The 25,180-nt window shown below is 31.2% G+C and overlaps 1 protein-coding gene across 1 annotated transcript; it reads left to right on the top strand.

Moving 5' to 3' along the window:
• The first annotated feature begins 5,483 nt into the window (after positions 1-5,483).
• LOC105793387 (uncharacterized) lies at positions 5,484-8,023 on the top strand. Its single transcript, XM_012622298.2, has 5 exons — positions 5,484-5,508; positions 5,591-5,796; positions 5,910-6,107; positions 6,824-7,039; positions 7,315-8,023. Exons 1-5 carry the CDS (start codon positions 5,484-5,486, stop codon positions 7,549-7,551), a joined length of 882 nt encoding a protein of 293 aa, XP_012477752.1. The 3' UTR covers positions 7,552-8,023.
• The last annotated feature ends 17,157 nt before the right edge of the window (positions 8,024-25,180 follow it).

Here is a 25,180-nt window from a genome sequence, read left to right as displayed (position 1 = left end):
CATTATTCAAGTTGGACCTTTTTACATGTTCATTAAAAACTTTATTTAACTTAAGCATTAGAAAGAATTTAGAGCGGCAACTCTAACATTCCTTCAGTCCAATATCCATTCAATCAACAATTTTAATCTACCGCAAAAAAGAAACATGACTAATATGTAAGATGATATATTATTTAAACTTTTCCTAGTCATTGAATCACTAAGAACTCAATCAAAATAAACAACAACAATAAAGGCATCATCCACCACAATGCCTTTCCAAAACAAATACCATCTTAATTTCTCCGTGGAATTTAGGAATCGTCAGCATTTTTGTCCTTAGACTTGTTAACAAGTAGTGCTATTGTCCTCTCTCTCTCTCTCTATTTTTAAATAAGAAACTAGCCAAGTAAGTACTTGCTTTTCAAAAAGTAAGAAGGCATTAAAACCCTCAAAGTCCAATAAGGCACAAAGCAGTATATATACTATATCAAGTGGATGGTTTTCTATACTTGGAATTCATCTTTACGCTCATTATCTTTTAACTAGATAGCTTGCAAATAAAAGATGAACAAGTTGAGTGGTACCATAAAAATGATGAAACTTACCCTCCTTCAATTGTATGAGAAAACTATATATTTGGGCCACTATGGAGAGTCACTTTGCCTAAACAAACAAAACCAGTTCTAGTGGAGAAATAAAGAAACTTTCCAACTATTTCAATGGTGCCCTTAATTTGGACAACTTCAAACAAAAGACAAGGTCAAATAACTGGGCCAAGAAAACCCGAAGGGGTGTTTCTACCGTCTAGTCAACACGTAATGACATGGCAATACCTCATTGGGTACAACCCCAAACCCTACAATGACGTGTTGGAACGTGTGTGTACCGTATAGGCCGAACCATGAGATTTTGCAAAGCTTCGGAAAGATGGGCCCAAAGAAGAAAAACAAAAAAAACCAAACCAAGGAGAAAACACGGCCACGTGCCCCTTTTTGGGATCATCTTAAAAAGCCCTGAAACACGGGTTGTAAAACGACATCGCATCTCTTTTTGAGTTGGATTAATCTATGTTTAGTTAAAAATTAGTAATTTAATTATTATTTTTTTTAAAAATAAATCATGAATTGTATTTTTTTAAATAAAACATCATGTGTTAAATACGAATCGTAAAACATGAAATTCATGGTAAAAATAGCATCCATTGAAAATTATTAGAGGTGTTGTGAATGAGTGTGTGCAGCGTGTAGTAACTTTAAACTTTGTATTTAATACAAATCATATTTAGTCAAATCTAATTATTAATGATAAAATAAAGTTGTCCTTTTATGAATTATAATTTTTTTTTGCCAGCTTATGGAATAGACCAAACATATTGAGTAATACTTTAATTGTTTATTCAAAAAAATCCAGTATTTTTCATGGTCATTGGGTCATGTTCAAGTAAATTTCGTTGCAACAGTGTGTCCATGTATATATAGAACAAAGTGGCATTTCCTTTGTTATTTTTGAAAAAAAAAATGAAAGGGCTAGTTTTGGGAAGAAATCTTGTGAAAATTTTGTGAAATTTTAGGAAGATATGAAAATCTCAATGGGGGGATCTTTATCGATCATCCCAATTGATTGGCATGCTGTTTTGAAGTCATATTAAAGTAATCATTATTAAGTATAATTAAAATAAATTCACACACTTAAAATTTTATTAATATAATTATATTTATCCGATAAAATAAATAATTATCTATTCCAAAATTAATTTGAAATATTATAATTAAGAAAATGTAAAATCCTCATTAATTCACTTATAGATATGATTTGAGGTTAATTTATAAAAAGGATGCAGGTAGAATATTGGAATTTACTGTCTCTTTTATAAGTTGCATTGAGCATCCTATTCTTACATTAGATAATGATTGAAAAACACATCCCAAGAATAAATGCTTAGCATAAAAAACAAACTAAAACTCATCAGAAATCATTTTACCTTTTATTGATGTTATGTTTTTCTCATATTAAAACTTGAATAATATTATCACATTCATATTCCATAAATTGCTCATCGCGCCACATTTTATATTTATTTCTTAGTTTTAATGTGCATTTGACATTTAGATTGGAAGAATAATCTATGAATATTTCAATCATTAAGTCGGTGATTGTTCACCTTATCACTTAATCATGAAGTCTGGTTTCGGTCCTCATCCAATTAAAAATATATAATATATAATTATATTTTTATCATTTTAAAAATTATATAAGAGTAAGATAGTAAATTCAAAATATCAAGTTGAGACGAAACGAGGCAAGCAAATACCAAAAATCTTCTATATTGTTCAAAAGAAAAACTCTACATTTGAAATGGATCAGTTCAAAATCCATCAACTATTTCAAATTTTGCCCTTAATTATATATAAATTTCAAATGTATCCTTATAGGTACATTGAACTACGAAACCTAACCTTATTTTCTAACTCGATACTGGTGGGTTTTTTTTTGTTATTTAATATAATATGTTTTACCAAAAGTTATTTTTCAGAATATGTTTTTTTGGAGGATCACATGTTAAGTTCAAAGAAGTTTAATGAATTGTTGAGTTTCTCACGCCCCATTGAAATTAAGGTAATCACTTTGTAATTATTACAACACTTCAACGCCAACCGGAGTTGAGTTCTTGAAAAATATTTAAATTTTAAGATGTAATAGTATAATTTAATTTATAACATTTGATAATATTTAAACAAAAGCTTGATCCAGTATATGTCAAGTTCTATTAAAAATCTTAACAGAACCTTAATTTTAAAACCTATAAATAGGCAATCCAATTTATTACTTTTCTACATAAAACTAAATCAAATCCCCTTCTACATTCTATACTATCCTACACACTTAAATATTTTGTAATAAACAAGGACATGTTAAGAATGCAACAACACTGGAATATTCTCTTGTGGCTTGAGCTTGCAATAATATGGGAAAAAGTATGGCTAATAAGAGAATAATTCCTTAGTTAATGCAAGCGTGATTCCTATCACGCTAGCTAATTTGAGAAACTTACTTTCATTTAGTCATTCATATCTATTCTGATTGAGTGATTGAGACTCCAAACCAATATGTTTCATCTCTCATGCAATGGAGCAACAATAATGTTGGAAGATATAGTGTTGTTGATGAGCCCTCTAGTGGATAGTATAAGGTAGGCCCTTTATCGAGCATTTGAAACAAGTACTAACCTTACGTCTAATTTTCAAGGGCTTCAAATTAAGCTAAAATGGTTGAAGACTTACTTTGAACATCTCTAACATAATCCAACACCCGGAGATATTGAGCATCATGCTAGAGTGTACATTCTCTAGTTGATCAAAAGCGTGTTGATGCCACAAAAGTCTAGCAAATTAATACATATCGTGTACCTTTAATTGTTATTAAATTTCAAAATAGTTGGTACATACAATTAAAGTTCTATCATTTTAGCATGTCAATACAACGTGCTATACAAGACATGTAAAATTGAGAACAATGAAGTAAATAATTGCCTTATGATTTTACAATTGTGGAAGTGATACCAAGTACCATGGATTACACTTATCCCTTTCTAGAATCTTAGTTTCCCTTTTGCTATAAGGTAAAAGCATATTTTATACAATCTATTACTTTCTAAATGTTTTATATTTATACTAACATTATATATTTTAATAGGTGGTTTGAGCATAAGGATGATTTCTTAGCGATACGAGCATTTATTAATGTTAAATCAAATGTTTTGGTAATTTGTCTTGTTTAGTTTATTTACATTTATTAATATAAACTCATATTACAATTTGTGTGGATGTTTTGTCAAGTGGAAGTGATTGTAGTTATACTATTATCAGAGACGTGTGGACAACTGTATTTTTAATGTGTGTACGTTGTTTTTATTCATTTCTTCTGATCAAATTTTAGGATGGTTCAAGATGGTCTAAGAAATTCTAGTAGATCTAGAGAACATGGATGCCTATCATCCAATGGGTTTGTCTTAAGGGTCGGAGCATAATTAGGCCATTAGATTTGTTGAGCACGTCGCACATTAGACTAATTGTCTTTAACATGGGTTGTAAGTTACATTGATTGAGGATGATAATTTTGTAGCATCTACTATTTATATGTATCCAACGAGACATAATATTGTATATCAAATTCAATATCCAATTTCACAAATTGTGGAGGAACATAGAAACCTATGTCCAACTTGCCTCAAGAGGCCAATAAGGAGAAGAGAAACTTACAATCCTAGTGCGATATAGGTGTAGAAGTTGGGCAACATGGGCGAGGTTGAGCTCAAGGTAGAGGCGGACATCGAAGCTAAGGTTGAGGTTAAGACTTAAAAAGCTAAACCACTTATAGTTTGTGTATAGAAGTCTTGTTTATATACAATATCGAAAAAAAGACGCATCATTATGCGATTGTATTTTGAGTGGGGAATAGAAAAACTGGGGGGAAATCAAAAACTAAAAAGAGAGTAAAAGTAAAGAAGGTGGTTACCTCGAGAGAAAATGAATTTCCTGGTAGTTTGCAGAATTGATCTGTGAGTTTTTCTCTTCTCTCTTTCTTGTAATTTTAGTTATTGTTGAATATAAAGTTGGACCAAAATCATTAAAGATGAGAAAAATGAGTATCACTTTCACATGTTAACAACAAAAAATAAAAATAAAAATCATCTTACTTCGATCTAAAAAATATCAAAATATATTGATTGAGTCTTAATTCGATTGGCATCGATCTTATTGTCAGTGTAGGAGGACAACGCATTATCCTCCTATTTAAGAGTTTAAGAGTTGGGGAGGAGCTATGAGCAATGGTATAAAAACAAACATAATGTCACAAATTTATATTCAAACTAATTATCTCACTAACAATGTTGAGGCAATAAGTAGTTTTAAAATTTTCTTTAAAAAAAATACATTTATTTTAAAATTTTGACTGTCTTAATGTTTAAATAAATGTTATGAATTAGTTTTAAAATATTGTTTAATATCATATTTAAAAGGTTTATAAACTTTTGAAGTTTAAAATTCTTCTTTAATTTCTGTTTTTTTGGTAGTAGATTTAAATAATTTTTTAGAATGTATTTTAAAAACAATTCATTTAAAAATATTTTTATTTAAAGTTGAATATGTTTAATAAGATTTTGATATAAAATATTGGTAGTAGCTGTACTTATAAAAGCATTCATCAACAATTTATTCATTTAATGTATTAATTATATATATTTGTAAATAACAGCTCTTTTTGTTGGATATATAAATCACACCTTAACTAGTATTTATAAATATCTCAATTATTTTGCAATTTATAAGAATGTATGAAATTATAAATAGAGAAAAGACTTATTCTTTTATTACAAATTTCTTTAAAAAATTATATATTATGAAAATACAAAAATATGTATTTCTTTAAAAAAAAAGAAGCTAAAATTAATGGGGTTTTTTTTAAAAATTGATAAAAGAGAGAGTGCGAGTGAAAACGAAATGGAAATAAAAAGGAAAGGAGGAGGTAGGTTCCGTGCACCCAACGCATCTCTCATCGAGACCTTAGCTTCGGATTTAGGTTCGGATGTGGACTTCGCTTAGATAAGAACCACCCTCCCTCCCCTTTTTCTATGTTTTATTTCTCGCTCTCGCTCTCTCTGTTTTGCCTCCTCTGCTTCTCACTGAAACGTTAAAACAGACTCGTTACCCTTTGAGTTTTCCCCTGTTGTTTTCTTTCAATTACTTCAAGCTGGCGATCGATAATCAAGAACCCACTGTCCGTGAAATCAAGCCCAAGAACAGAAGAATCATGGTATCTCCATTCTCAAAAAATCCATCTCTTTTTTCTCTTCTTTCTTTTTATGTTGGATTCTTGATCTGGGTATTCATTTGAAATGTGTGTTAATGAAATGTTGGTTTTGACAGGGAGCTGGTGGGCCTGATGAAGAAGACAACAGGTGGCCTCCATGGCTGAAACCTTTGTTAAGAGAGCATTTCTTTGTTCAATGCAAGCTTCATGCTGATTCTCACAAGAGCGAATGCAATATGTACTGCTTAGATTGCATGAACGGCGCTCTCTGTTCTTTCTGCTTAGCTTATCACAAGGATCATCGTTACATTCAGGTTGGGTCATTTTTCCCTTCTTTTTTGCATTTCCTCTTTTGCTATTCAATCGTCTTCATCTTGGTTTGTTTTTTTTTTCTTTCGTTTTTGACACTAACTGTTTTACCTCTTTTTAATTTTTTTTTGAAATTTGTGTAAATTCCTTTAATGGGATACAAGGGGAATCCTATCGTTTCAGTCCCCTTTTCTGTCATTCAGGTTTCCAATTCTGGGATTTAGTTCTTTGTCCTTTCTCGATTGAGTTTGTTTTCAATTTTAATCTAAATCGTATCACTTGATCGACTTGTTTTTTGTTCTGTTTTTCTAAAATGTACTGAAAAGGTTAAAGCTTTAATCTTATTCCAGGCCAGGTGTTTGTACTTTTACACGCCGCCATATTCTCCTCTCTCTCTCTCTCTCTCTCTCTTCTATTTTAGACATTTTCTCTACATCCAAGTAGGCATTGACTTAATTTCCAAGGCCATTTCTCTGTTTTTGTGTAAAAAGAAGAAGAAGAAGCTTTGGCAGCAACTCCAGGAAATTCCCCAGTTTTGTCCTCCGTTTGTAACAGCAAAGCCAAATGTTTTTATTGTGAAACAAGTGTTATCTGATTTTGCATTGCTTGACAGATAAAACTCACGAAATTCTCGCGGGATTGTCTGTTAGTGGTCATTCATTACCAACCCCCCAAATTTTAATTTGGAGTTACTAATGTGAAATTGCTATGTTTTGGACAGATTAGGAGGTCTTCATACCATGATGTGATAAGGGTATCTGAGATACAGAAATACCTGGACATATCTGGAATCCAGACTTATGTTATCAACAGTGCTAAGGTTGTTTTCATCAATGAGAGGCCTCAGCCAAGGCCTGGAAAAGGTGTCACCAATACCTGTGAGGTCTGTGACCGTAGCCTTGTCGACTCATTTCGCTTCTGCTCTCTTGGTTGCAAGGTATATATCATTTCTTCATTTATTTGTTGTTATAAAATTAGTTTTCTTGGTAGTCAGCGGTGCTGTTTGGTAGCTGAAAAAAAAAAAAAAACACTTGGGTTTTTTTCCAATCAAAACCTAAATGGTCAAAATTAGCTTAATTTCTTTTTGGTGAATTTATGACTCTTCTTTTCTTTTTTCCAAGCAAAATGTGTTTTTGGTCAGCTATACCTTTTGCACATTTATGTTTGAAATGATAACTAATTAAAATTTGTTTGACTTGTATGAAATTTCAGATTGTTGGCACATCCAAGAATTTCCAGAAGAAGAAGAGACACTTGGCCATGGCCTCAGATTCTGAGGATTCATACAGCAGCAGCAGTAGCCATGGAAAGCTTATGAACAACAACAACAAAATGCGAAGCTTTAGTCCTTCGACACCGCCTCCAACTTCAGTGAATTCCCGAACTGCGAAACGAAGAAAAGGGATTCCCCATCGATCCCCAATGGGAGGTCTAATCATAGAATATTAACCATAGCCCATATACAAAAGATATATATTTACCCTACTATGTTACCCCACAGATACAAAAGGCAACGTGTGAGAATGTGCAACCTCTTTTCCGCGAAAAGTGCCGGCATTTATCACACTCACCCTGCCTTTCTCTACTGTTGTGTATATAGATTATAGAAGCACCAAAAGCTAAGATGTGGAAAAATAAGCCCCCAAATGTTTCATGTACTTGAATGCTACTCTCTGTTTCTAGTTTTATTATTAATAGGGTGGGGGTCGTTCTTAGAATGGGATTGATTATACACAAGTTTTTGTCAAATAGTAATGTCCAATGAAAGATGTAAATAGGGCATTAGGAGTAGTGAAGCCATCATGTGATATTGGAATGCACTGTAGTCCTTTGTTATAGGAAGAAGATGATGAGAAAAAGGTGATGTTTATACTATAAATTGAATGAAATATATAAGTAGATTTTACTGTGTGTTGTATAATGAATTGGCTTCTTTCTTTTGTTAATTTGGGAATGAATGGTGGAGGAGTGGCACGTGCGAGAGAGGGAAGTGGGAATATTTGGGGTTGTCAAGTGAGGCACGTGTCGAAAGTACAACGGTGGCTGGGTTTGGATGTTTTATTCTTGGAATCATCAAAAGAAAGGGCCTTTGTGTTTCTTTAATTGATGTGTCAGAAAGGCAGTTTGGTTTTGATTTCTTAGCCAAGTGGGTTTTTTCTTAATGCAGTTGTGGGCCCTCTTTCCGTCTTCACCCTTGGATCACCGGGTCGGGTGGGCGCTAAGTCACAAATTGAGTTTTTGGTGAGCAATTAGCACCGGCCAACTTTTATGGAAGGCTGTTGCCTTTGAAACATATAGTCAAAAGTAACTACATCAACTCTACTTCAGTTCTTATAATGTTTTCTTTTTATTTTACCTAATATTTACTTCAATTATGTGGTCATCACAATCAACACGACTCCATATTTCCACTCTCCCCAAAGGTTCTCCAAACAAATCCCGCAAATTTAGTAAAAAATGCTGTTTTTTTTTTACATTATTTAGAAAAATAAATCGTTTTTAAGTCAGAAACTAGCATGAAAAAAAAAAAACACTTCAAAAAATTACTTTCATTTGAGGTTAAATGCTTGCATTTTCTAACTCCGGATCCCAAGTTTGAATCCCCTCTCATGTTTATTTGGTTGCATCTAAAAAAATTAATTAATATTTTTAATTAACAAACATGTTTTTTATTTTATTTTTTAAATTGATAACTTCTTTATCTATATAGACAATAATAAATATGTAATTATACAATGAAAATAATTATATATATTATTATGTTAAATATATTTTATTTTCTAAAAACATCAACTAATTTTTGATATATTTTTCTTTACATGTAATTTTTATGTCAAATATTTATTTTTCACAAACATTGTGGGTATAATAAATTCTAATATAAAAATAAATTAATCATTTCAAATATCATTATTTTTAGTAAACTTAATTTTTATGTGATATTTTTTCACCTACTTTGAAAGTATTGTAGATTCTAACATTAAAATATCAAATAATTATTTCAAATATCACTATTATTTATATATATAATATTTCAAAAATTGTTTCAAATATCATTATTTTATATGTGAAATATTTCAAATAATTATTAGAAATATCAATATATTTTCACCTACATAGTAGGTATAGTAAATTCTAATATTATAAAAATAATTATTTTAAATATCATTGTTTTATATGTAAAATATTTTAAACAACAATTTAAAATACACGTACAAAAATATATAATACTAAAATTTGTTACACCCATGATATGGATGGAAAAATAAATTTTTCACATATAAAAATTATATTTACTAAAACTAATTATATTTGAAATGATTAGTTGATTTTATATATTAGATTTACCATACCCAGTACCCACCATGCAGGTGAAGTAATTGTTTTATAATATTAGAATTTATTATACTCACAATGTACGTGAGAAAAATAAATATTTGACATATAAAATTATATATAAAGTAAATATAAAAAATTAGTTGATGTTTTTAAAAAGTAAAATATATTTAATACAATGATATATATGTATAATTATTTTCATTTATTATTTTATCCGAAGTTATAATTAAAAATAAATAAAAACTTAAAAACATGTTTGTTAATTAAGATTTTAAAATAACTTGTTTATTAAGTTAAAAGATAGTTAAAAATTAAAAAATTGAAACAACATTCATTAAAGAAAAACAACTAAAAAAACATAGGAGGATTTTAACTTGGGACTCGAAAATAGAAAATGCAAGCATTTAACTAACAGATCAAAAATTAGATTGTAAAGTATTTTTCAGAAAACATTTTTATGAAATAATATAGAAAAATGAAATTAAATCACTATTTTTTTTAAATGACATTTTCACTCATTTTACCGACAAATATAGTATTTAGAAGTGGTTTTCCCTTTGGTTCTGGTTGATTCTACCTTTTCACTTTCCTGGAAGGAAAAAGTAAATTTATTAAAAAATAAATGAATGAAACATGTGCAAAGTATGTTTGATGTTTTTTCTCTTTTTGTTCTTATACTTTGGAAAACAATGATTGATAATTGCTAAAGCATCTGATTTAAATATAAACTATTTTTAATATTAACTTTATATGATAAATAAAAATCAATTATATAAACATTTTTAATGTCATTCTTTTCATAATAAAAATTTAAAAACTTTTAAGAATTATTAATAAAAACATTTAAAATATCAAAACAATATTTTATTTATTATTCAAGGATCATTTTGGTTATTAACATACTACATTATCATTTAACCGGATATAATAGATGAATGACTAAAATTATAACAATTTAATAACATTAATGGCTATTAAGTTAGTTTTAAAAGTTGAGTGATTATAATATAATTTTAAATAAAATTTAAGTACACTTTAAAATTTAAATATTTAATATTAGGGTTTCGATCAAGAATTAATTTGTTTATATAATTTTTTTTAACAAATAATTCTATAATTGAGAGTACATTCAACATAAGTGTGTCAATCGTCTCAATATAATTTACCCTTTACGTATGCCTTAAATCATATTTTATCTAAAATCCAACAAATCATAAATGTATTAGTTAAAGTTGTTTCAAAGCGCTTACGCTGTAAGATTAAAGAATATCTCGACACGTTTTGAGTGATGGCTTTAGGGAATTTCATGGGAACCGTCCACGTATCAATCATTGTGTTCCACACTCCCACTTCAGAATTCACTATTTGGCACATCATATCTTTTTATATTTTCTTTTAGTAAATTTATGTTTTGGCCAACTTTAAAAAGATACAAAATAGTCACTAAATCATTTGAAAGTTCTCATTTAAGTTACTGAATTATTCAAAACTTTTTATTTAAATCATTGGGTTGTTAAGTTTTGATTTAAAAAGTTAGGCTAGCAAGCTTAAAGCGACAATTTAAAAATCGATATAGTTGATCAATACCCATTGATGAGTAGAAGAACATATCTTAGATATAAGTCAATTTGATGGTCAATATCAGAGATCAAAGAAGAAAATTGCTTGGATTTTTTGTCGCAAATTCATTACATTCAAAATTGTTTAACAAAAAAGAACTGAATTGTAGAAGAGAAACGGAAGAAAAGCTTTTTATTGGTGTAGGCGATACGAACAAAGAAGGCCAGACAACAACGATTTTAACAGTCTAGTGACTTAAAAGAAAACTTTTGAATAGTTGAATACCATTTTGTAACTTTTTAAAGTTAAATAACCTCAAATATTATTAATGAATAGTCAACCTAACTCTAACAGTTAGGTAGTTAGTAATTAGTTTGTTAAGAAGTAGTTAGTGGGTTAATAACAGCTAGCAAAGTTGTTTAAATACGTGTGCATGGTTTCTTTTATTTTCATGATGGTTTAATAGAACTTTTGTGATATTTCTCTTCATGGTATCAGAGTTGTTCAAGGTTTTGTTGCTGATTTTTTTTACAAGGTTGTTGATTATCATGGCGCTTGAGGTGGTTGAAGAATGTCACTCCAATGTTGGTGGTGAACATATAAATCTTCCTTGTCAAGATTCAAGTCCAGTCACTTCTGTTGTTGGTAGACGTTTTCAGCAGTTTCCTAAACACAATATAGTAAAGCTTGGCGAGCATAATTTTCATTTATAGAAGCACCAAATTATGTTGATTCTTGAAGGATACAATGTGTATAGGTTTGTTTTGGGTACTGTTAGTGTACCAACATAATTTGTTATGGATAAAGATAAAATATTAGTAAAAATTTCTTATTATGTTTTACATATGTAGCAAGATCAACTATTGGCTTGTTGGTTGCTTTCAACTATTAGTGATGAAATTCTAGTCTATCTTACTAGTGCTCGTACTAGCTATGATGTGTGGGCAACTATTGAAAAGAAGGTTGCAACTAAGTCCATTGTAAAACTCTCTAGTATGCGACATGCATTGTATTAACAGAAAAAAGGTCATTTATCTGTTAAAGAATATTTGTCTTAGATCAAGTCCATATGGGATATGTTGGTTGCATCGAGTTGTTTGATTTTAGATCAAGAAATGGTTAGCATTATTATTGCAGGGTTGTAGTTGAGTATGAGTTAATACAGGTAGTAACTTCACCTATTGGTGTGTCGTTTGATCTGTTCACTGAGATGCTTCTTAATTGTAAAGCTTGGCAACTTGAGTTCTTGAATAGTGTTCCCGTACAAGCTAACGTAGCTAGTAAACAAGATCATTATGAAGGTGATCAGACAAAGGGTTTTGATTATAATAGTGGCTATCAAGGGAACAAACATGCATATAGAGGTGGCTTTCAACGTAATAGAGGATTCCATCAAGGTAGAGGTCGTGGAGATCATTTTTTGAACAATCAACCCCAATGCCAATTGTGTGGTAAAGTTGGACACATTGTCCAAAAGTGTTATTATCATTTTGATGAAAGTTTTACAAGTGTTTCTAATGAAGATCATTCAATGATAGTGAATCATCATCAACTTTTTGCTCCAAGACAAACCATAACTAGTTGTGAAGCACATTATTGCTGTAATGTATGTCCTAGCTCTCGAGGAGGTAGCAACCACTCAAGGGGTAATGTTTCGATGCCTTCAACTAGCAGTGATAAGCATATATGGTATCTTGACTCCGGAGCTATGAACCATGTTACTAAATATACAAGTATAAGTAAACTCTTGATGGGTATTAGGGTTCCTATTCGTATAACTCATGTAAGGACATCATCGATTGTCACTAGTAATAGACTGTTGCATCTCAAACATGTTTTACATATTCCAAATGTATGCAAAAATTTGATTTATGTAGCTCAGTTTGCAAAGGATAACCAACTATATTTTAAATTTCATCTCTATCATTGTTTTGTGAAGGACATCAAAATAAGGATGGTTTTGTTTGTGGGACATGTTCATAAATGATTGTATTGTTTTGCTCCGTTAGCACATCGTGGAGGTTTTTCAAGTTCGACTGGTCCTCAACTTGGACGATCACTCGTGCGTTCGATTATGATTGACATTCTTGGTTTTGACTTGTGGCACAAAAGGCTAGGTCATCCATGTAATAGAACACTTACTCAAGTACTTAAAAGTTGTAATGTTGCATTACATAAATATGCTTTGTCAAAGGTCTGTGCATCGTGTTAGTCTGGGAAGTCTCATAAGCTGGTTTTTCCCATTTTCTTAAATCATGTACTTGTTCCCTTTTGAGCTCGTTCTTTTTTATCTATGAGGGTCGACTTTGTTACAATTAGAGGGCTATCTTTATTATCTTTATTTTGTTGATGCATATAGTCGTTTTATATAGATTTATCTGTTGAAGACAAAAGCTGAGGTGGTGACAAAAGCTCAAGTTCAATTTGGTTACAAGATTAAAAAGTTTCAAAGTGACTAGGGTGGATAGTACAAAACATTGACTAAAGTGCTTTTTTAGCTAGGTATACAACACCAGCTCATTTGCCTACATACGTCTAAATAGAATGGTATTGCCGAGAGAAAACACATGCATTTGGGAGAGACGGGTCTCACACTGCTTGCACAAGCCTCTTTGCCTATGCATTTATGGAGCCATGCACTCTTGCATGCTGCTTATGTAATAAATAGGCTTCCAACACCAGTTCTTCAAGGCAAGTCTGCTTATGAGAAGCTATATTGTTTAACATTGGATTACATTCAGCTTAAGGTTTTTGGTTGTTGCTATTATCCGTACCTGCGGCCTTACAGTAAGCATAAGTTATAATTTTGTTGTCAACCTTGTATTCATCTTGGGTTTAGTCCTATTCATAAGGGTTACAAATGTCATGATAAGAATGGCAGAATTTTTGCATCTCTACATGTAGTTTTTGATGAAGATTGTTATCTATTTGACAAGACATGGTTGTTATGTAACAAAGACACCTCATTGATGGAGCATCAAAGGCCAGGTGTTACAATATTATCTCAATAAGTCTCCGTTCAATCATCAGATAGTTTAGATAAAAGTGTTGTGGGGTGTTTGTCTGGTTATGGTGGAGGTGTTTATGTTGATGTGGCAACACCTGTTGATCAAATCCGGATGTCTTCTAACAAGTTCATTTCTCGTGCAAAGTTAGATCCCAATAATATGGTTATAGATCAGGATAATGGTACTTCACTTGGTTCGCATGAGGATTTACTTCCTCTTATGGTATTTATATTTTTGGTTTCTCTTGTTCTTGCATCTGTCAACTTACATCCCATATAAACGAGATCGAAACGTGGGATTTTTAAACCAAATATTTATGTTGTTGAGTTGGTTGATCGTGAGCCATTGTGAATTGATGAAGCATTTTTAAGCCCAGAATGGATGAATGCTGCTCAACGAAACTAGTAGGTACTCATGAAAAATCAGACATGGGAGCTTGTACTGTGACCTCCTAAAAGAAGGGCCATGGGATGTAAGTGGATTTTTAAAGTTAAAAGGCATGTTGATATACCAGTAGCTCATTACAAAAGATGTCTAGTTGTAAAAATGTATCTACAAGAAACGAGGATTGGCTTTAATAAAACATTTAGTTTGGTTGGGAAGCCTATGACAATCCAGATGATTTTGTTTTTTGCTGTTACATTTGGATGGAAGCTAGGAAGCACAGACGTGGCTCATCCCTCATCATATTAGTATCGTATGTGTGTCCGACATAGACACTTGTTGGACACTCCTAAATACGTACGAGACACACCGAAATACGTTATAAAAAAGAAGAGATCAGACATAGTCTCGAAACAAGTGTTTAAAAACGAACACATGACAGACACAGGAATAGTAGACAGTGGCTAATAGATGGCGACTAAATTTTTGGCTTTCAAAGGTAGCAGATGAAAAGTCAACGACAGTAAGAAGATGATGTAATGAAAAAAATGTGAAGTTTAAGGTTTCCTATTAATGAAACGCTGAGTTTTACTATTAGCCTATGTAAACGTTGGAAAGACTTAAAAGTTAAAACATTAAATAGTCTATCAAAATAGTAAAATAAAAACTAAAAAAGAAATTAGCTTATTTGAGAAGCTTTTGAGCTTTATACTTACTTTTCTGCTTTAGACGTTTCTATTTTTCACATTTTAAAAAATATTTTAAACACTCATCACTCTTTTTTCCATTTTCCTACTTTCAACGAGTATGGAAGTTTGAAGCTATTGAAGGTAAGTTCAATATTTTATTTTGGTTATGCTTTGAATGGATTACATTTTTTTTGGATAAGTTAAAGTACATTTATTAAAACTAAATGGGCAAGAAATTTGAGTTTGTCCTCAAGTAACACTATAACATCTTGCTGAAACGCAAAAAAAAATAGTTGAAGATCCGAAACTCAAGTTGCAACAAAAAATAGTCCCATTGCCACCTAGTTTTCAAGCACTAGCATCTTCTTTTGGGCCAAACACAACCTCACTTCAAGGGCATAGTTTAGGTTCTAATAGAAGAAAAGGCTCTTTAGAACAATCATTAAACCTTATTACTCGAGAGAATTTAGATAGTGAAATTGCTCGAATGTTTTAGTCAGGTGAATTGCCTTTTCATCTAGCTATGAACCCTCATTATGTGAATGCATTCACCTTAGCTAGTAAGAATTCAATTCTGAATTACATACCTCCGGGGTGTAATGCTTTAAGGACTACATTATTGCAAAAAGAACGAGCAAATATAGAGAGGTTGTTACAACCTATAAAGGGAATGTAGAGGGAAAATTGTATTAGTCTTGTATGTGATGGATGGACGGATGAACAAAGACGACCATTGATTAACTTTATAACTATTTTTGAAGGTGGAGCTGTTTTCTTGAAAGTCGTCAATTGTGAAAAGGAGTAAAAGAATAAGTATTATGTGACAATTTTAATTAGAGATGCCATAAGTGAGGTTGGGGCACAAAATGTTATTCAAGTGAGAACCGATAATGCACCGGTTTGGAAAGCTGCGGGATCATTACTAGAGACACAACATCCTCATATCTTTTGGACATCTTCTATGGTACATACTCTTAATCTTTCTCTTAAAAATATATGTACTGCAAAAAACACCGAAAAGAATGAGGTTGCATATGATGTTTTGTGTTGGATGAATAATGTTGGTGATGATGTTATCTTTATAAGAAACTTCATAATGAATCACTCTATGAGGTTGGCAATATTTAATTCTTTTGTGCCTTTAAAATTACTTGTCGTTGCAGATACTTGATTTACTTCTATGATTGTGATGTTAAAAAGACTTAAGCTCATTAAATGGGCTCTCCAAAATATAGTTATTACTGACGAATGATCTACTTATAGAGAAAAAGTCGTTTCCAAAGCCTTTTCCGTGAAGGAAAAATATTTGGATGACTTTTGGTGGGATAAGGTTGATTATATCCTTTCTTTTACAGAACCTATATATGATATGCTTCGAATTACGGACACGAATAAGCCTACTCTTCACTTGGTTTATGAGATGTGGGATGAAATAATTGAAAAAATGAAGACAAGTATTTATAGGCATGAAGGGAAGAAAAGAGACGAGAGATCAATCTTTTATGAAGATGTATATGATATTCTTATTGATAGATGGACTAAAAGTAGTACACCACTTCATTGTATGGTTCATTCTTTAAATGCAAGGTAAGCTTAGATAACATATATTCCATTTATGCTTGCTTTTATTCTTTTATACTTGTTTTATTTATTATCAATTAAAAAAATTAAATTTATTTGTTTACATAGGTATTATTGTGGTGATTGGCTTAATAATGTTCCAAGCCGTTTTTCTCCACATAAAGATGTAAAAATCTCAGAGGAAAGGAAAAAGTGCTTAAGAAGATATTTTTCTTCTACCGAAGAAAGGAAGATGACTGTGCAAGATTTTGCAAGATTTTCGAGAGCACTAGATAAATTTGGTTCATTTGATTCACTACAAGATAGATGACTTTTGGATCCCAAGTATTGCTGGTTAGTTCATGGGGCTTCAATACCTTTTCTCCAAAACTTACTTTTGAATCTTCTTGGACAACCTTCTTCATCATCTTTTTGTGAGAGGAATTGGAGTACATATTTGTTTATCCATTCCATGAGGAGAAATAATATTAATTCTCAACGTTCCGAAGATCTAGTATTTGTGTATACTAATCTTTGATTACTTTTAAGAAATACTCTTCATTATAAAGAAGAAGAGAACAAGATGTGAGATATTGGAGGTGATGTATTTGGCTCATTTGAAGCAGTTGAAGTTCTTGAAGATGCTAGCCTATCTCTCGATGAACCAGATATGGAGATGGTACTTTTTTGTCAATGAAGAAGAAGATTTGAAAAATGCTAATGTTATGAATTGAATTAGAAAATTGCCCTTTTTTTGCTTCTTTTTTATAAGCCTTCTTAGGGATATAGGTTGGCCTTCAAATTTAGATTTGATATGACATGTTTTGTGTAATGAACTTGGAAAATTTATTACTATGTTTTTTCATATTTTATGTAATGATAAGAGAGCATAATGGAAAATAATTGATTATATATTAATGAAAAATATCAATATTTTAATTTACATTAAGTATTTTAACGTAAAAAAAATTATTGTTGTATCCTGTCGTATCCGTGTTCTTATTTTTTAAAAATTACCGTGTCATCGTGTCTGTATTGTGTCATACCTGCATTGCATGTCCGTGTCCATGCTTCATAGGCTGGAAGTTAATTCAAGTCGACATAAACAATGCCTTTCTCAATGATGACTAAACTGAAGAGATTTACATGACTCAACTTCTAAGGTTTGAAAAACAGAGTGAATGTGTGTCATTGGTATGTAAACTCAAGAAAGCATTGTATGGTCTCGAACAGGCTTTTCGCGCTTGGTTCAAAAAATTAAGGGATCATCTGGTTGCAATTGGTTTTACTCTCGCAAAGTCTGATGTTTCACTTTTTATAAAACATACTAGTGAGGTTCTTCTTTATGAACTTGTCTATGTCGATGACGTTATAGTTACAGACAACCATCAACCAATCATTGATGAGTTTGTGAAGTCTTTGGATTCGAGGTTTTCTCTTAAAGATTTGGGACAATTGAGTTATTTTTTGGGTATAAAGGTAACCTATAACTCTTCAGGGCTGTTTCTCAGCTAACGAAAGTATATCCTTGGCCTTTTGCATAGAAGTCGCATGGAGAGTTCCAAAGGTACACCAACTCCTATGGTTTCCTCTTGTGTATTATCTACTCATGCTGGAAGTCCTATTGAAAACGAGTCTAAGTACAGGAGCATAGTGGGGGCATTACAATATATTGTAATCACTAGGCCTGAAATCGCTTTTGTTGTAAACAGGGTTTGCCAATTCATGCATAAACCTCTTGATCATCATTTCAAGGCTGTAAAGCGTATTTTACGATATTTACAGGCCACCATCGACCATGGATTTTGTTTCTCTACTGCTCCTCACTTGTCATTTATGAGTTATACAAATGCCAGTCGGGGTGACAATCCTGATGATAGGCGATCCACGTCGGGGTTTTGTATATTTCTCGGAGGAAACCTTATCTCATAGGGTTCTAAGAAACAACAGGTAGTGGCTCGTTCTTCTGTAGAAGCAGAATACATGAGTCGCGCGCATGCTATAACAGATGTCATTTGGATAGAGTCATTGTTGAAAGAGTTACATGTTCAGCTTGCAAGAAAGATAACTTTGTGGTGTGATAATTAGAGTACAGTGGCGATGTTAGCTAATTCGATTCTTCACTCCAAGTTCAAGCATGTAGGGCTTGACTTATTTTTTGTTCATGAAAAAGTGACGGTCAGTTGGTCGTCGGTTATGTTCCAGCTCAAGATCTGGTGGCAGACATGCTCATGAAACCATCACCAGTAGGATGTTTTAGCAAGTTCAGAACACAACTGAAGGTGGTCAGCAAAAACGAAAGCTTTCAATGATGTTCACCAACTGGGTGAATATTAAGGAACAGTCAACCTAACTCTAACGGTTAGGTAGTTAGTAGTTAGTTTGTTAAGAAGTAGTTAGTAGGTTAATAACCGTTAGCAGGGTTGTTTAAATATGTGTGGATGGTTTCTTTTATTTTAATGATGGTTTAATAAAACTTTTGTTTTATTTCTCTTCAAACATAAACTTAGTAATAATTTAATGACTTTGGGTGTAGTTTACAATATTTTAAAATGTAAACATACATGTAATGAATAACAATGATACGGTATAATTATTGAGATTTTCTTATGAATACTTTATATACTCTTTTTAAGAATTTATTTCTATATTGAAAAACTTTTAAATTACTAATTATATTTAATACCGAAATAGAAATTTATATGTATCCATAATAAAAGTACATTTAAAACAAAATTGGAAAAAAGCCGGAGACAAGAAAATTGAGGTTAGCGTTGTTTAAAGATGTAGTTGAATTCAAATTTGAAATATTTCTTAACTAAAGTTGATTATACTAGGCTATTTCGGTGGTCGATGTAATTTCTCGAATTTAGGTCTAACGTCTAAGTTGAGTTGGGGAGGTTACACAAAAAAAATAGGCCCATTTAAAATATGGATCTGACTCAAGTATGGATATTTAAAGCCTGACACCACTCATTTTTAAGTTTATAATACTTTATATTATGTAATTTAGAACACATTAAAAAAATAAACCTATACTAAATATATAATACTACTCTAATGTAAACCTTAAAACAATGTTAAGATGATTATATAAAAAATTTCAATAAAAAATAAAAAATTATTAAATATTAAAATAATATAATATAAATATTTTTTAATATAAAAATAATATAGGTGGGCCTAAAATGAACTTAGGTTAGTCTTTTGCAAATATAGGCGGGTTTGGATAAAATTTTAGGCCCATATTTCGGACCGAGCCGGACTTGTGCAAACATAAAAATATTAATATCATGCTTAGACCAACCTGAACCTGACTTGACCTAACCCATGAACACCTCTACCTTCAACTTAAATTTCATTAAAAACATTTCAACCAACGTTGCAAAGTGCCAAGGAAAAGAAAAGAAAATTTAAAAATGTTAAAAATATATAAAAGAAAAAATCTTTAAAAATCCAAAACCCAAAAATGTTAGAACTCATAAAATTATAAAAAACATAATTTATTTTTAAAATTATAAAAAAATAAGATTATAAGTATGCAAAACAAAAAAAAATTTGTTTATTGGAAATTGTATTGTTTTTAGAAAACTTTTAGAAAATTATGAAAAATTTTAAGAATTTTATGGTATTTCTTACTAAAAAACTCAAAATTCCTTTAAAAACATAAAAAATTCATAAAAGTGCAAAAATCTAAAATTTTTCATAAAATTCTAAAATTTTCTAAAACCTAAATTTCTAAACAAATAGATTTTATTTTATTTATTTTATTTTTATTGAAGTTCCGTATAATTATAATTTTGAATTTCTTTTGATAATTTTCAAAAATAGATTATGACTTGATTGCTTTTATAATTTCATAAATGTTTTAAGATTTTTTTGAGGTTTTATGATTTTGTACATTATGGATTTTTCAAAAGAATTGTAAGTATGGGAAACTTTGTGTTTTTAGTTTTAAATAGTCATTTTAATAATTTATTATATATTTCGTATTTAAAATTTTATAAGTAATAGATATATATAATCTAATATATTATATTTGTATTAATTATAGGAAAACTATTTGATACATCGCTAGCGAAGTTTTTAGACCGTACAAACAATGTTAAGGAATTGACAAGTCTTTTATAAGGGTATAGTAAAATATTAGGAAATAAAGATTTAAAAAGAGAGACTCTTTGTAGAATAAAAGAAAGTACATTGCCAATTACTAAATACGAACACTTAATCATATATTATCTACCAAGTATTATGACGATTTTCTTTTTATTTTTATTGACAAACAAATTGAATAATGAAAATTTTAATTTACAATCTAATCATAATTTTGTTATAGTTTGTATAAATGCTTTAATGATGATTTAAAATTATTACAGTTTATGTAATATTTAAGTTAATATATTTTAACTATATTTGGTAGTTGGAATAATAAATTAAAAAAATAAAATTTAACAATATTAGCAGTTAAATGTAAATTATAAAATTCGAAAAATGTAAAAGAATTAAATTTGTATAAATAAAAATATAGATATTAAATTCTAAATTAAAATAAAATAGAGAGAGGGAGATCCGGTGGCAAGCCACTCTGTCTGCACCACTAAATACAAGCCTTTCAAGCTATGCAATGTTGGTTGTGTTGTTAAAATAGTTACGTAGCTTACGATAGAAATTCAAATATATTAACATCGATAGGCCGCCCCCACTTTAGGAGGTCTAGCTTTGCCAATCTCTAATCTATTTTTTCTTAACATGGTATGCCCTAGGGTTTACTTACGTCACAATCATATATTATTTTTTAGGATTTATTCGTTTTACATATACGAATTTCTGAAAAAATAAAATTGATGATAAGTTGTCATATTATATAAGCTATTATTTTTAATATATTAAATTTATTCTTAATTATTACATTTTGTATAAATATTTGCTAACAACTAACTTTAAAATTTTTTACTGTCACATGTACATATTTAATTATTTTTAATTACTCATATTTTTATTTATTATTTATCTTATATTAATTTAAATTAGTTAAAGAAAAATAATAGTTAAGATCATATAATATTTTTGGAAACATATTTTTTACAAAAGAAATTCGAAAAATATTATATTCTTAATTTATCTCATAATTAATTAATTAAATTAAAGAATTGTTATTAGGGATGTTGTTTAATCCAAATTAACCAAATATATGTTTTAATTAGTGGCTGCGACTATGGTGACCTTGCTTTTGATATGAAATTATGTAATCTTTCAATAAATCAATTATTATATCTAATAATCTTAAAACCTTGGAGATCAAATAGTTCATTCAACTGAAAACTTCTATATACTTGTCATCACCTGAATCATCTTCTTCTGTTACTTGTAAAAATGTTGCATAGTAAAGTCATCCTATCACATCCAAGTATTCCATGGCCTACAAAGTAAGAAAAAATGTCCACAAAAACTCATGCCAAGCTCTTCCTCTATTAATCTCGCTCATTTCCGGTCAGCCTTGGACCAGTATCCCATGTGATCCACCTCCAACAAAAAAACCTGCCCAACTTTCTGTTTGTACATGCGAAAAGCATAATCTATGATGCTAGCTATGAAACTTTTCGATTTTGCACGTCCATAATTTTACTTGGCCTTAATGCAATAAAATGAGTGGAGGTGGATCATTATCTTATTAAATATACCTAATCCATCATGTCATTTTGTTTACTAACCCTAGCCTATCTCGTGCTTTTTGCTAGGATTGAGCAATAGGAGCATCACCTCCCTACATTGTCTGCTCTGCGTTATGGTGTTATTGACTTTTAATTTTATCAGTGAGGATAAAGTTGAGGTGTCCAAAATTTCTTCTAAACCTGTGAAGAATATGAAGAATATGAAGATATTATTATGAAAGGAAAAAAAAAAAAACAAAAGCAGGCTGAAAAAGAAGTAAGGTTGAGTAGCATGATTAGAGATGAATGGAAAAATATGGCCTAAATGGTGTCTTTGGTTATAAAATATCTGTAAACATATAGATATATAAATAGTTTGCCTTGACATCTCCGTTCAATGACAAGGAAATTCATTGCTAGTTGTAAAATAATCTGGACCAACACTCGAAAACATCTCCTTCTTCAATTATATATTGAAAAAAATTACCATGCATGTGTCGTCCCTGTCAACCAAAATTGCCGGCCTCTTCAATGAAATTCATTCTTCAGACACCTGATGTTAATCAAGTTTCAATAATCCTGGACGATTATATATAAATTCAAAACAACGATAATAATATCAAACTGATGTGCATTTTACTTGTCGGCAGATAATGAGATTGTAGGTGGAAATTAAAAGCATCGTTGTCACATTTCGGACGGATCTCCTGTTGAAAGTCAACTGTGTTTTAAATTAGTTCTAAGATTTAACAGTGGTTTCTCCACTTAACCAATTATTGTGATATAATCCGTTGATTCAGCCATGAAATCTTACCAACGGAAATCCGAAAAGATCTTGATGGTTATGGCACACGTGTCTGATAGAGATTAAGTGAAGTAATATATTATTAAAAGCCAATTATATGATACATCCAACATTGACCTGAGAGGTGGGGTCATGGTGATAGTTTTAAAAGTCAACTAGCTTGTTTGGTTTCATTGATGAACTAGTGATCCAGTCCGTATCCCCACAAACTTTATTATGCGTGCAGTGCAAGTTGTGAGGAGGAAATTTCCTCTGCATGCTACCAGGCTTCAGTCTTGAGCAATTGACTTAACTTTCCAGGAGTCAAGTCCCCTGTATTTTGGCAGACATGAATGACAGATTGGTTTCTGAGTATTTGCGAGAGGATCAGCTTTCAACAACTCGGTGACCTTCAACTGTTGTCTAGTTTAAGAATCATGTGCCTGTTAATAAAGAAGACGGGGGCCTTCAATGGATTACTGAAACAAAATGGCGGATATTGATTGTTTAATGTCCATTGGAAGTTCCATCAAGTTGGTATACATGCTTCAAGCATTGGGTTTAGAATGTGAGAAATTGGTTCTTGACCACAACGTTGTTGGGGGAATGGTTCAGAGCTAAATTCAAGGGATTGATATATGGCCAAATATTATCTCGGGGAGTCGCTATCAAAATTTGAGTATGAAAGTCATGTAGAATCCCCGAACCAGCACAATGGTTCCAGAGCGTAGAAGTTGGGCTGGTTTTAGATCCAATTACATGAAAAGATCCAGTTCAGTCTAGCAAAAAAAGATGGGTCATAACTTAGGCTCGGTTGAAAAATAATAAATTTGCTCGTCTAGACCGAATGTAATATAGTCCTTGTGATTGTTAAAGTCCAGCCTAGATTATACACCTATGGATATTAGATAAAAGTTTATATGATTTTATTAGGAAAAAGTATAGAATCCGATCTTCACCCCAGGAGTTCATGCTTTGCTTTAAGAAGACTACGGGTCATTTCCGAAAAGCAGATAAAAGGAATGCCATCCACTTGATTGGTTGCCATGCCATGGGGACTAGCTTGTACAAAACCAGGTTCCTCCTCCTTGAACCTAACTTTTTTGGTGGCTCAACCACCATTGGTATTAAAAACCTTGTTTTGATTTATTACCAAATAAAAGGAATATTCCCCAAGAAGACCAAGGTAATAAAGGCTGTCAATCATTGGAAAAGAATCAACCATCTTTTCACAGGAGCAACGCAAACCAGCAACCCCAAGCCCATCATGTTGAGTTGGGTGGCCCATCCATCAAGAAACAATCAGAGATTACCATTCCAATGTCTTTGCAGTTGAAGGGTAGAGTGGTTAAAGTATGAAATAATGAAGTTTCTATGGTGCCGACCACAAAAGGCAATGGAAGCTATTATTGAAGACTTATAGCTCAACCAGTGGACGGCTCGATTCTCAGGAGCGGTGACTTGTTAATGGTTGCAAACTTTTCCAAGAACTCATGGTTTGCGAGATATTAGATTCAAAGGACCTAATTTCACTTAGAACTCAGAGAATCTTTTTGAGAGATTAAGCAGAGGCTTATGCAGTGATATCTATAGGATTAGTCTTTCCTGGAAACTGTGGTGTATCACATCCAATATCTTAAGTTTGACGTTGCTTTGGGGAGTGAGGAGAAACGGGTGTTGAACAAACCCCTGGGATTCTTATTGGGTTGGCTTTCTCACTTTGAGTTTAAAGGTTTCGTCATGAACAACCGGAATCCTCGGATAAGATATCTAACACCGTCCTTCAGTTCGGTGAAACTTTGGAATCACCAGATCTATGGGGAACACATTTGGAAGAAATAAGAAAATCATTACTCTTTTGAAATGTACTCAAAAACTTGAAAATTACCTGTATTTTTGAAATTATAATAAAATTCAATTTTTTACCCTTATAAAAATCAATATCTAAATGTATTGTCATTTTTTATACTTGCTAAACGAGTCTTTAACAATATTTGAGGGTTTATCCCTCTTCTTTTCTACCCATTTTTAATATTTATCCCTATAAATCCTTTTCTGGTGGTGAAACCCAAAGCCCCACAAATCCTTTGCTGTTATCCTGCT

This window comes from Gossypium raimondii, chromosome 8 (genome assembly GCF_025698545.1).
Source record: "Gossypium raimondii isolate GPD5lz chromosome 8, ASM2569854v1, whole genome shotgun sequence".
Classification (NCBI taxonomy): domain Eukaryota; kingdom Viridiplantae; phylum Streptophyta; class Magnoliopsida; order Malvales; family Malvaceae; genus Gossypium; species Gossypium raimondii.
This window is presented reverse-complemented; position numbering and strand designations above follow the sequence as displayed.